A 13,971-nucleotide genomic window follows, 5' to 3' on the forward strand; every position below is an offset into this window, starting at 1 on the left:
AGGTATCGGCAAGTAAAAAAATTAGCTGGAATTTTTTGAATAAAAGAAACTGCTTTTCTAAATGTGTCCACTGGATGTCGCAATAGCAATTTTTGTGTATCCCCTGCCCCAGGAGTGCACATGACTTCAGAGGGGGCGGAGCTATATGCCCTGGTAAAATAAAAGACTGGGCACACATAATCTGGGCGCACATAAATATGCTGAAATAACATGTATCCCCTACTAAATTCATGTGTGATTCGTGAAATGAGTCTAAATTCACAAATGTTGTTGTAGATGATCCTAATAAACCACATAATGTTAGTACATCATTTGAGGAAAAAGAGTAAATTACATTAATAACATGCTGTAATACATACGTGCAATACATTTTCATAACATGGTCTCTACTGCCTAGTTTCTCTTGTTATATTCCTATTTTTACTGTTATATTTTTAGTATTATTGTTGCTTTTTATTTTTATTGATATTGTTCTATTTTCTATTTTATTTCCATTTATACCCCCATTATTTACTTTTAAAATTTGTTCTCAATTCTGTAAATTACTGCTGGAATTTTTATTTTCCTGAGGAAACTCTCCTGAAGGAATCAATAAAGTACTATCTATCTATCTAATTTGATAATACTAATTAGGGCTGTGAATCTTTGGGTGTCCCACGATTCGATTCAATATCGATTCTTGGGGTCTCGATTCGATTCAAAATCAATTTTTTTTTTCAATTCAACACGATTCTCGATTCAAAAACGATTTTTTCCCGATTCAAAATGATTCTCTATTCATTCAATACATAGGATTTCAGCAGGATCCACCCCAGTCTGCTGACATGCAAGCAGAGTAGTAGATTTTTGTAAAAAGCTTTTATAATTGTAAAGGACAATGTTTTATCAACTGATTGCAATAATGTCAATTTGTTTTAACTATTAAATGAACCAAATATATGACTTATTTTATCTTTGTGAAAATATTGGACACAGTGTGTTGTCAAGCTTATGAGATGCGATGCAAGTGTAAGCCACTGTGACACTATTCTTTTTTTTAAATAAATGTCTAATGATAATGTCAATGAGGTATTTTTAATCACTGCTATGTTGAAATTGTAACTAATATTGATACTGTTGTTGATAATATTCATTTTTGTTTCACTACTTTTGGTTTGTTCTGTGTCGTGTTTGTGTCTCCTCTCAATTGCTCTGTTTATTGCAGTTCTGAGTGTTGCTGGGTCGGGTTTGGTTTTGGAATTGGATTGCATTGTTATGGTATTGCTGTGTATTGTTTTGTTGGATTGATTAATAAAATTTAAAAAAAAAATAAAAAAAAAACGAATTTTTAAAAATGAGAATCAATTCTGAATCGCACGTGGGAATCGCGATTCGAATTCGAATAAATTTTTTCCCACACCCCTAGTACTAATTAACATCTCTTCTGATAGATTAAAATGTTACACCACTGAGAGCATTTTAAAACTCTGCCAGACTCACACTTGTTTGACTGATGAACATTACCACATCATTTATTCAGAAAGTATAAATAACGACAAATGAAGATAGACTACTTTGAACAGCAACATGTAAGTGTAAAAAAAACTCAAAAAACATGATTTGTATGGTTTCAGATTATGTTTGTTTTATTTTTAAATAAAGAAAACAATCTGAAGTTGTCTTTATTTTTAACTTATCATGACATGATTTTACCAGTCCGGCCCACTTGGGAAAAGATTTTCCTCTATGTGGCCCCTGGACTAAAATGAGTTTGACACCCCTGATATAGAGTGTAATAATATATCACTATATCAATGCACTGCTTTTATGTGCCACTTGCTTTTTCTTTTTTTGAATGTGTTTTTTTGTGGACAGACGTTTTTTTTTTGTAGATGGACTTTTTTTTACGCACTAATGTGGAGGAATGTGCATTTTTGAATATTCTTGTTCATTTGTTCCTGCTTGAAGAGTTCTATTTTTCTGACAGTCTGTAAATGCGTTGTGACAGTTGAGCGTGGGGAAAACAGAGGGAGAGACTACTAATGAGAGAGAAGTGCTTTGCTGTGGTTGTTGTTTTAATAAAGTGATTGTTGATCCACCGTCTCTTCGTCATCCTTTTAACATTTAGACAAAAACTATATTTCATCCATCCAGCCATCCTTCCATTGTCTACCGCTTGTCCCTTTTGGGGTCGCTGGAGCCTATCTCAGCTGCATTCGGGTGGTATGTACACACAAAAACAGCAGAATTTAGGAGATTTGTAACTTCAGTCAGGATGTTGGTAGATGAGGGCAATTTTCAGGAGTCTTACGCAGAATTTGGAAGAGCAAACGCTTCCTAAAACTGCAGTTTTAGTTTTAAAATAGTTGCTCAGTGGCCTTGTGGTTAGACTGTCCGCCCCGAGACTGGAAGGTCGTGAGTTCAAACCCCGTCCGAGTCATACCAAAGACTATAGAAATGGGACCCATTACCTCCCTGCTTTGCACTCAGCATCAAGGGTTGGAATTGGGGGTTAAATCTCCGAAATGATTCCCGAGCGCGGCCACCGCTGGCTGCTCACTGCTGGCTGCTCACTGCTCCCCTCACCTCCCAGGGGGTGAACATGGGGATGGGTCAAATGCAGAGGGTAATTTCACCACACCTAGTGTAAGTGTGACTATCGTTGGGACTTTAACTTTAAAAGACTGTGTGTTTATCAACAACTCGGAATTTGAATGAACATTTAAATCAGGCTAAATATTCTAAATATTAGGGCTGTCTTCGATGAAGGAAATTTTGGTCAAAACATTTCTTTGGTGAGTTAATGAGAATCTCCACAAATAATCTGGTGATTCAGATATAATTTTCAACTTTTTCCACCTCAAAAGGGCTAAAACACAAATTAACAAGTAACACGGTAGAGATTCTTGAGGTGGTCAGATCGACCTTGCCTTCACCTCTCGGTACTCGTCGCAATGTCCGACAATTCGACTAGGAGGTTGTTGGTCAAATCAGAGTCCTGCAAATGGAATCATTGACTTTTCTACGACACCCCTGCTACATATTAGATTATTTCAACTCTTGTTTTCCTTTAGCTATTATTTCTCATCAGACTCTTGGTTTGCATTTCCCATTTCCTGCTTTGCAGAATGAATAATTAGCACTAGAGATGAAATGTTTGCTGATTGCTGGATGGTTGCATGTGATTTCTGCTATACTGCGTGCGTTTTTGGACCTGGTTGTCATTGCTAATGTTTGCTGGATGCTTCCCGTTGCATCCCAAGTTTTGTTCTTGCTTGGCACATTTGTCGATTTTGAGCTTCTAATTTTTAATTTTTGTGTCGTGCAGAGCTTTGTTGCAATAAAGACTCCTTCTGAACGTACCTGCAAATATTTCATTGCATTCTGTGGCAATGTACAGCACGCCGTGACATTGGCATGGTACTTACAACGTTGCTAAAACCTTGTAAATCACATTTTCTTTGACAGTCCCATCAATGTTCTTGAATATGTTATGACATCAGCCACGCTTTTATGTAACAGAGTTGTCTGGTCATGATGCATGACCAACAAATGGAACCGGATTCAATAAAATAATTTGTTTAAGCCGTTAACGATCTTTTTTGGAAAGCCCAAAGAAACATCTGTAAAACTCTGTGTTTCTGAATTGGACTGTCGTGATACCGAGGTAGAAGTCTGGAGCTAAGGTAATAGAGAAGGTTCTTAAGCGCCAAAATTATGACTAAAGTGGTGAAGCTTTTTTTTCATTTACCCTTTAATTTTATTGACATTTTAGTTAAGAAACATTCTCTTTTATTATGGTTTATTTTAGCACAAATAAATGTTTTGTCAGTTATTTACAGTATAAGTCCATTTTTATGCAGTATACTTGGTTAGTACCTATTGTCTCATCAGCCTGACCTAAACCCCAAGGTCTATGTGTTAAATAAATAATAATCTTTGCGATCAACACATAGTTTCATATCATTTGACAAGATTGTAAACTGTAAATAGGTTAAATATACCATATTTTTCTGAGACTATTAGCTGCAATTTTTTCCCAAGCTTTGAACCCAGCGGTTTATACAAAAGTGTGGCTAATCTATGGGTTTTTCTTCGCTAACGGCAGAATTATAGAATAGATTAAGCAAATAATTAAAACAATGTACTAAAATGATCCACTTTAAGAAAGAACGGTTTAAAAAGTACAAGGAAGATCTTGAACCTTATGAAAAAAGGAGAAAATCTTATTCATCTCATAAAGGATGAAGAAAGACATCAATGACTTTTGGTTTTTGTTTGATCAGCCGTTTTAGTGACGTGTTACAGGCACCATTTGGAAACAATTCAGGTATGTAAATATATATTTACAAAATCTTTCTATGTAAATATCCTATTTCACAAACTACTGGTATATACTGTGTCTGCGGCTTAGAGTCTGATGTGGTTAATATATTAAATATAAATATATATATATATATATATGTATTTTTTTTTCTCCTACAATTTTGTGGGTGCTGCTTACATTCCAGTGCAGCTCATAGTCCAGAAATTACAATAATTATTGAATACGATTAGAATCAAGAGTAAGATTACTCAGTGTTGATATCTGAGTGGGCTCCAGGCCGCTGTACAGTGGAAAGCTTGGGCCCCGAGGTCAAAAAGGTTATCAACCCCTGATTTAGAGTACTGCGAGAGCATTATAGTATTCCATGTCCATGCTTATAAAGCGAAACGTACCTATGGTCGTGATTGGTTTGCCGTATGGCACGATACCCCAGGAGTCGCCGAAGAAGAGGCCACAGCCGTGGAAAAGGCACGGAGCAAAGCCCAATAGCTTCTGTAACTTCTTCTGGAGACCTCTCCAGTAGGTCCCCTCCTCCAGGATCACCTGCTTGTAGGCATCATTCTCCCCAAAGGAATACACCGGAACCAAGTCAGACCTGAGGCCAAAAAAAGAATTATATGCAGTATTATATATATATTTTACAAATACAATACTTTTGGAACACAGGAGCATTCTGCGTCCAGATGATGATGTTGTTATGGCTTTCAGCAAACAAAACGTGATGAACGTGATGCTTGGTTGTAATCCCCAATGAAAACTGTTCTCGTTGTGAAAGCACAAAAAGCTTTGTGTGTTTTCCAGCAGATTAAGTCAAAGTGTTTAACTTACATACTTGAGCCTTTTCTATTTATGCAATGCTTAACAAGATTTATGTAAGATGTTAATTTGAGCACATCCAAATTTACACCTAACCTAGTGGTTCTAAAACTTTTTTCAAATACCACCTCAGAAAACAGTAAAACACGCTATCCAAGTACCCTATTTGACTGAGAACAGAATAAGAATAGAATAGATAATACACTGGAAGCAGTTCCAGTGTTAATGTCGTTGACTAATTTTTTTTGTCTTAGTTATCGTCAACAACCTATTTTCCCCGGACGAAAATTAGAAGATAAATATTTAAAACAAATGCACGTTGACTAAAATGATGACACAATTCACTGACATTTTAGTCAACTAATAAAAACCAGACGGAAATGTTGACAGATACAAAATAAAATCATATTTAACTCCATCTTGTAGATGGATGGAACAAGTTCGGAATATATCCAATCACAGCTCTTAAACAGCATTATGAAAGAGGGTTAGTTACGAGAGTTAGTTACGAAGGAGAACTAACCAGAGATTTTTCTTTGTGAGATAATATCGATCATAATATTTTATTAGAGCGTATCAAAACATGTATTGGTATGTCCGACTTAGCCTTGTCTTGGTTTAACTCCTATCTTACTGACAGGATGCAGTGTCTCCCATAACAATGTGACCTCGGCTTATGTTAAGGTAACGTGTGGAGTTCCCACAGCTGCGGTCCCCTACAAAGGTTTCTCATTGTTATCCCATTGGGTTGAGTTTTTTCTTGCCCTGATGTGGGAGCTGAGCTGAGGATGTCGTTGTGGCTTGTGCAGCCCTTTGAGACACTCGTGATTTAGGGCTATATAAGTAAACATTGATTGATTGATTGACATTGAAGGAAGTTTGATTTCTCAACGCCAAAACAAAAATGGATGGATTTATAACAGGTTCCACATCGTAATATGTGTACACCTGGGAGAAAGTGAAGTGGACACATTTCATTTTTGATGCTGGGATATCTTCAGCAGGCGAGTCATCGTGACATCTACACAACTGTAAGTTAAGGCTAATACTACCGTATACTTCTTTACAAAAAAATTTAGTAATTTTCTCTGCCTCAATGAATTGTTTGTTTAATGGTAAATCTAAAGCAGGGGTCCCCAAACTTTTTGACTCGGGGGCCGCATTGGGTTAAAAAAATTTGGCCGGGGGCCAGGCTGTATATACATACATACATATATACACATATACATATATGTATATATATATATATATATATATATATATATATATATATATATATATATATATATATATATATATATATATATATATATATATGTGTATATATACATTGCAGTGACGTGCCGTCACTAGAGGCAGGGGAGGCACGGCCTCACCTGCCATCATGGAAAGAAAAAAAATGTAAAAAGAAAGAAAAAAAATTAAATTGTTATATGTATCTAGTGATTATACTAAAGTTATTTTCCATTTAACTTCACCAGTTTTAGAGTATTTTTATTTTTATTTTCACATTTGCCGTTCAAATACTGAGAAGAGACGGTGCGGTGATCAGCAGCCAGTTGAGGCACGTCACTGAGTTGTGCCTCAACATGGATTGTGCGCAATGATTCGGCTAACTGCTGGCCTACTGTGCAGTGAGACCGTATTGCTATATGAATTATATTATACATTTCCATAGTTTAGTTAGCTGAGGTATACAATGTACAGTGTATTTTGTCAACAACTGTATGTGTGTAACGTATTTCTTGTGCTGAGCGATCATAAAACTGCTGCGAAGACGCACTGTGAGAGGCTCGCCTCATAACCCCGCCTCCTGGTGCCAAGCATCTCCGCCGCAGAATGCACCGCCCGACGGGAGTGCCACACCAACCAAAGCCCACACCCAAACCCTCCACGTGCAAGACCGAATCCACCCAAAAAAAAGTCACTTAACAAGAAGCCAAAAAGTGCAAAAACAACAATGCTTGCGCCAGAGGAGCTGCGAACGACCGCAGGGACACAACATTAGGTACACCTGCAGACTGCAGCACGGATTTCATATTTCATTCATTTACAACTCCTCCAACACGAACACCACTGTTCCCGAACTTATAAGTAAAGGTAAGACCATAATAACGTTTTTATTAAATGTGCTTTTTTGTGTGCTACAGTTTCTATGAGTAAAGTTAAAGTAAAGTTAAAGTATCAATGATTGTCACACACACACTAGGTGTGGTGAAATTTGTCCTCTGCATTTGACCCATCCCCTTGTTCACCCCCTGGGAGGTGAGGGGAGCAGTGGGCAGCAGCGGCACCGTGCCTGGGAATCATTTTTGGTGATGTAACCCCCAATTCCAACCCTTGATGCTGAGTGCCAAGCAGGGAAGAATGCTGGTATGAGCTTTTAAACATAACCCGTTAACTGCTGCCAATCACATGGTGAATAAGATACTCTTTAGGGTTCATATGTTTGTAAATCTGACTGTGATGAAGTCCGTGCCTCACCAGTCATGAACCTCACCGCACGTCACTGATACATTGTCTTTATAATCCGTTTTGTCATTTAACATCAATTAACCTTGATGTTCATCAACATTTAACATTGTCACGTTATCGTTGGGAAAATCCATTTTTAGACAATATGATTTGCCTGAGCGACTAGGAGACAAGAGTAACAAGCGGTAGAAAATGGATTAGAAACTAAAGATTTAAAAAAATAAATAAATAAATAAATAAATAAATAAATAAATTAACTTGGGACTTCCTGTGGGCCGGATTTTGGATGCTGCGGGGCCGGATCCGGCCCGCGGGCCGTAGTTTGGGGACGCCTGATCTAAAGGCATGACAACTTTTAGTTGGTCAAAAGTGCTTACGTCACACCATGGCCCGTTCGCGGCAGGCATATGTGGGGGGCAGTCAGATATGTGAGAGGGGCATTAAGTGTACAACATACCTCATCATGCTCCAGCATTTTTTGTCCTGTGCTGTCTTATCAGTAACATTGCTCTCTTCATTGAATGTGGTTGTTAGCTACAGTATGTGTCCAACTCCAACCTGGAGAAGTGGATTGCACGATTTATCAGGCCTCCACCTTCAGACCTGCACAACTTGGGTGTACCACCTTAAGACTAAGCTCCTGCTGGTATAGCTCTTAAGGTCACTGAGGTATGCAACCTCCTGACCACAATAAGGTGGAAAAAAATAAAAAAATAAAAAATAAAAGTAAAAATAAAACATTTTATCAACCATCAATATATTTATCTTAAATGCATGGCCTAATTATTTAATTTAATGTAACTTTAGGTAGGACTTCACTCACAATAGCCACTATTTACAAAACTGAAATGGTACAGTAGTCATATGAATAATACAAAAACATTCTTCTCAGACTAGTTTAACATGTCAGCTGCATCGTGCCTCACATTGTCTGCATTCTCCGCTTATAAACTATGTCATTTGTTTGTATAATTAATTTGTTTATGAACGGAAACAGCAAATACACATAGCTTTAAATTACAGTTGTGTAGATGTCAGGATGACTCGCTTGCTGATGGCATCATATAGCCTCAATAATAAAATGTGTTCTCTTCACTTTCTCCCAGGTGTACACATATTACAATGTAGAACACGTTAAATCCGCACATTTTTGTTTTGATGGACATCTGATTGGCTCTCCTTCATAGCTAACCCCCACCCTCTTTCATATATACGACGTTAAAGGCCTACTGAAACCCACTACTACCGACCACGCAGTCTGATAGTTTATATATCAATGAAGAAATCTTAACATTGCAACACATGCCAATACGGCCGGGTTAACTTATAAAGTGCAATTTTGAATTTCCCAGGAAATATCCGGCTGAAAACGTCTCGGTATGATGACGTTTGCGCGTGACGTCACAGATTGTGCGGAAGTATTGGGACACCATTGTGTCCCAATTCAAACAGCTCTGTTTTCATTGCAAAATTCCACAGTATTCTGGACATCTGTGTTGGTGAATCTTTTGCAATTTGTTTAATGAACAATGGAGACTGCAAAGAAGAAAGTTGTAGGTGGGATTGGTGTATTAGCGGCCGGCTGCAGCAACACAACCAGGAGGACTTTGAGTTGGATAGCAGACGCGCTATCCGACGCTAGCCGCCGACCGCATCGATGATCGGGTGAAGTCCTCCGTCGCGCCGTCGATCGCTGGAACGCAGGTGAGCACGGGTGTTGATGAGCAGATGAGGGCTGGCGTAGGTGGAGAGCTAATGTTTTTAGCATAGCTCTGTCGAGGTCCCGTAGCTAAGTTAGCTTCAATGGCGTCGTTAGCAACAGCATTGCTAGGCTTCGCCAGGCGGTACAGCAATAACCGTGTGGTTACAGGTCCAGAGTTTGGTAGTATTGTTGATCTTCTGTCTATCCTTCCAGTCAGGGGCTTATTTCTTTTGTTTCTATCTGCATTTAAGCACAATGCTATCACGTTAGCTCCGTAGCTAAAGTGCTTCGCCGATGTATTGTCGTGGAGATAAAAGTCACTGTGAATGTCCATTTCGCGTTCTAGACTCATTTTCAAGAGGATATAGTATCCGAAGTGGTTTAAAATACAAATCCGTGATCCACAATAGAAAAAGGAGAGAGTGTGGGATACAATGATCCCTTGTACCTAAGTTACGGTCAGAGCGAAAAAAGATACGTCCTGCACTGCACTCTAGTCCTTCACTCTCACGTTCCTCATCCACAAATCTTTCATCCTCGCTCAAATTAATGGGGTAATCGTCGCTTTCTCAGTCCGAATCACTCTCGCTGCTTGTGTAAACAATGGGGAAATGTGAGGAGCCCTTCAACCTGTGACGTCACTCTCACGTTCCTCATCCACGAATTTTTCATCCTCGCTCAAATTAATGGGGTAATCGTCGCTTTCTCAGTCCGAATCACTCTCGCTGCTTGTGTAAACAATGGGGAAATGTGAGGAGCCCTTCAACCTGTGACGTCACGCTACTTCCGGTACAGGCAAGGCTTTTTTTATCAGCGACCAAAAGTTGCGAACTTTATCGTCAATGTTCTCTACTAAATCCTTTCAGCAAAAATATGGCAATATCGCAAAATGATCAAGTATGACACATAGAATGGATCTGCTATCCCCGTTAAAATAAGACAATTTCATTTCAGTAGGCCTTTAATGCATGTCAAACTGTTTGTTTTTATTTACCTTTTATATTTATATACGTAAAAAAACAAAACCTTTCTGTAGGGCTTTCTGTCAAGTGATCCCAAGGATTAGCTGTCGGGTCGCGTTCCCAGACATTTCACACTATATGGTGCGCCAGACGTGATTGTAGACGAAACACAGATGAAAACTTGAAAAAGCATGGAGGTCTACAACTTCATTGTGTGGCTAGGTCAAGGAAATTGGTATCAAGAATGTCTCAGATAAATCATGCATGGTTTTTGCTTTGGTAAGGTTGCATTCCATGATTGGACTTCGCGTCTACATTCAGGTTCGTTGCATGTGCCATGTACAAATATGCATGTTTTTCCCCGTCTTTTGACAGCGTGTCACAGTGACAAAGAACACCGCAAACACTGAAATTCACAAGTTGATATGTCGTTGAGAAAAAAATTAGCCTAAAAAAAGGCAACTTTTATGCAACTATTGGAAAACGCTGCAGTGAAATATGTCATTTTAGGCCGCTACAATCACACTTTTATGCCCTGTCGCAATTTATTCAAAAGAAACCAAAACATTTAAAATGTTTTAAATTATTATTGCGAATAAATTATGTGATCGCAACATAACTGAAAAAAAAAAAAAAAGGCCCAGAAATGAGATAAAAAACAATTGATTCGTTTTTGGTGGTGATGTGTTTCACCTATGATATCTTAAATTTATGTTACCAGGCTCAACTTCTGTGTGTATGTATGCTAACAGCCACACCTCCACCAACAGAGATAAAGAGAGTGGATAACTGACAAGAGGGTTCACTCTTTGTATTTTATTCCACTACAGAGTGCTCAAAAAGTTATGGGCAGATTTTGATGAAGCTTTAAGGACATTTCAGATATAGGATAAAGAACGTCGTTATATTATGGAACTGATCTGCAGCACAATCTGGATTCAGGACTTTACTATTGGTAGTTAGGGCCTGGCTGAGGTCTGCGCTCAATGAGTGCTTTTATAGTTGTATTTTTGTTTGATTTGAGAATTGTAGTTGGTATAAATGAGCTACTTAGTTAATGTTTGATAAAAAAAAATTAAGATTTTGACACAAAAGCTTAATCATTTTATGGTTCACATTTTTTCCCTACAATACCCAAATCGAACTGAACTGTGATCTTAAACCTGAGGTTACGTACCAAACTGTTACACCTCTAATAATATGGACCGATAAATACCAATAACCCCTGTATTGATTCTTTCAAGGGAACTAATTCTTCAAAAGTGTTCTCTTGTTTTTTTTATTTTGTCAGTCAGTTTTAAACTTTGTGACAAAAAGGTTTTATCATTCTTCATACTTTTTGTATATCTTCCTAACTTCCAGTTAAGTTTTCCACCCTGATATTATTATAATCCCAGTCTGGCAGTCCAAATCTCTGAAAGGCACTCGGTGTTTCCTTAACACGTGGGTTCAATGAGGTTGTAACATTTACCAAGCTGTTACGTGCTGATTTCTGCATAACTTCATGGGGGTTTTTTTTTACAAGCTGCAATCGTCTTTAGAAAAAGGGGAAACTGCTGATAATCCCCAATGATATTTGGACCCAATCAGTGTTGTTTGGGTTCTCCAGGAGGTCAACCGTGATGTCAAATGTTTATATCGTTACATCCTGGGGATAGGTTGATTGGCAACACTAAATTGGCCCTAGTGTGTGAATGTGAGTGTGAATGTTGTCTGTCTATCTGTGTTGGCCCTGCGATGAGGTGGCAACTTGTCCAGGGTGTACCCCGCCTTCCGCCCGATTGTAGCTGAGATAGGCTCCAGCGCCCCCCGCAACCCCGAAGGGAATAAGCGGTAGAAAATGGATGGATGGATGGATCCTTAGTTCAGTTACAACCAATTGTTTTACACTTACACTTGTTCTGATTTACATGGTAATAACACTTGTTTTAACGAGTAATTAATTATTTGCTACTCTACATAGGTATTGCTGTGTTTAAAAATATTTTTATTTACAATTGCTTGTCGTAGGAGCTAGCTAACACGGCTAAACTAGAGCTTGTAAACTACGATATCAGACTTGCAGTAAGCAGACTTCACCCCAATTTACGACATTTCACATTTCTTTAGACAACTAATCTACTTTAAGAGTTTACATTCGCCATGTAACGAGTGTGGTTTTTACTGTACTTTAAAATTGCTTGTCATAACAAGCTGGCTAGCAATGTTAGACTAGAAGCAAAGTTAAAGAACCACTGATAGTCACACACACACACTAGGTGTGGTGAAATTACCCTCTGCATTTGACCCATACCCTTGTTCCATCCCCTGGGAGGTGAGGGGAGCAGTGAGCAGCAGCGGTGGCCGCACTCTGGAATCATTTGGGGATTTAACCCCCAATTCCAACCCTTGATGCAGAGTGCCAAGCAGGGAGGTAATGGGTCCCATTTTTATAGTCTTTGGTATGACTCGGTCGGGGTTTGAACTCACAACCTTCCAGTCTCAGGGCGGACACTAACCACAAGGCCAATGAGCAAGTCAGCTAGCCACTGAGTTTTACTACAATTTTTACATTTCATAAACAATTAGACTGCTAATCTACTTTTTAAATATACATTAGCCATGTTTTGAATTGTGTTTTTACTTTACAATCGTAATCCTAATGAGCTCTGTAGCTAGCTAGCAATAACCACATCTTTGTCAGACTAGCAGCAAACGGATTTCACTAAAATTTACTACATTTCATGAAACCCGGGAAATGAGTGGCGTCTCGTTTCATAGGGCATATTTTCCACCGCTACGCCTTGGCCTTCGGTTTCGAGGGCCAAAATTGGCATACAGCCAAAGTAATACTTCCCATAAAGTACTTGTTGCCTTAACTAACTCTTGTAAATTATTAGAAATGTACAAACCCCGTTTCTATATGAGTTGGGAAATTGTGTTAGATATAAATATAAACGGAATACAATGATTTGCAAATCATTTTCAACCCATATTCAGTTGAATATGCTACAAAGACAACATATTTGATGTTCAAACTGATAAAAAAAATTTTGGGGAAAATAATCATTAACTTTAGAATTTGATGCCAGCAACACGTGACAAAGAAGTTGGGAAAGGTGAACATCAAATATCTTGTCTTTGTAGTGCATTCAATTGAATATGGGTTGAAAAGGATTGGCAAATCATTGTATTCCGTTTATATTTACATCTAACACAATTTCCCAACTCATATGGAAACGGGGTTTGTACTTGTCCACACCAAATAACACACAATAACTCACAGACATTATTATCTCAATTGATAGGTGTGTACTGACTTTTGTTCCGAAGTGATCTTAATTGGACCAAATTACTTGGTCTCATGTGACTTGTGAGGGTTACAAGGCCTTGGGTGTGAAAGAGGACAAGGTGTGACTATTTGATCCAAAATGATACATGTCAAATGATTACGACTTCAATGTTTTGCTTACCCTTTCTGTAGGGCCATTTTCACGAAGCCTTTTCGGTTCTTCAAGATGACAGAGTTCATGCCCGGTGCACAGCGTAAGGACTCCGCCGCGCCTCCCACCACGATGACCACAGCGTTTCCAGTACCGTTGCGCGTCAGCAGGTAGTCGATGGAGTTCCTGTTCACTGGACAGATACCTGAGCAGATAGAAAACACGGGGAAAAAAAATTATTGAAGGGACTCGAGGATAAAAATGGTCCAAAAGTCTATATGAATTAAG

At 38.5% G+C, this 13,971-nt stretch overlaps 1 protein-coding gene across 1 annotated transcript in view; it reads right to left on the reverse strand.

Moving 5' to 3' along the window:
- dgat2 (diacylglycerol O-acyltransferase 2) overlaps positions 1-13,971 on the reverse strand; it is a 57,129-nt gene that overhangs the window by 1,846 nt on the left and 41,312 nt on the right. The window contains exons 7-8 of the mRNA XM_062048393.1: positions 13,714-13,888; positions 4,699-4,901 (exon numbers count right to left, since the gene is read on the reverse strand). Coding sequence (XP_061904377.1) covers positions 4,699-4,901; positions 13,714-13,888 — 378 coding nt within the window. The remainder of the gene's footprint in view (positions 1-4,698; positions 4,902-13,713; positions 13,889-13,971) is intronic.

The sequence above is a fragment of the Entelurus aequoreus genome, linkage group LG05 (assembly GCF_033978785.1).
Source record: "Entelurus aequoreus isolate RoL-2023_Sb linkage group LG05, RoL_Eaeq_v1.1, whole genome shotgun sequence".
Taxonomy (NCBI): Eukaryota; Metazoa; Chordata; class Actinopteri; order Syngnathiformes; family Syngnathidae; genus Entelurus; species Entelurus aequoreus.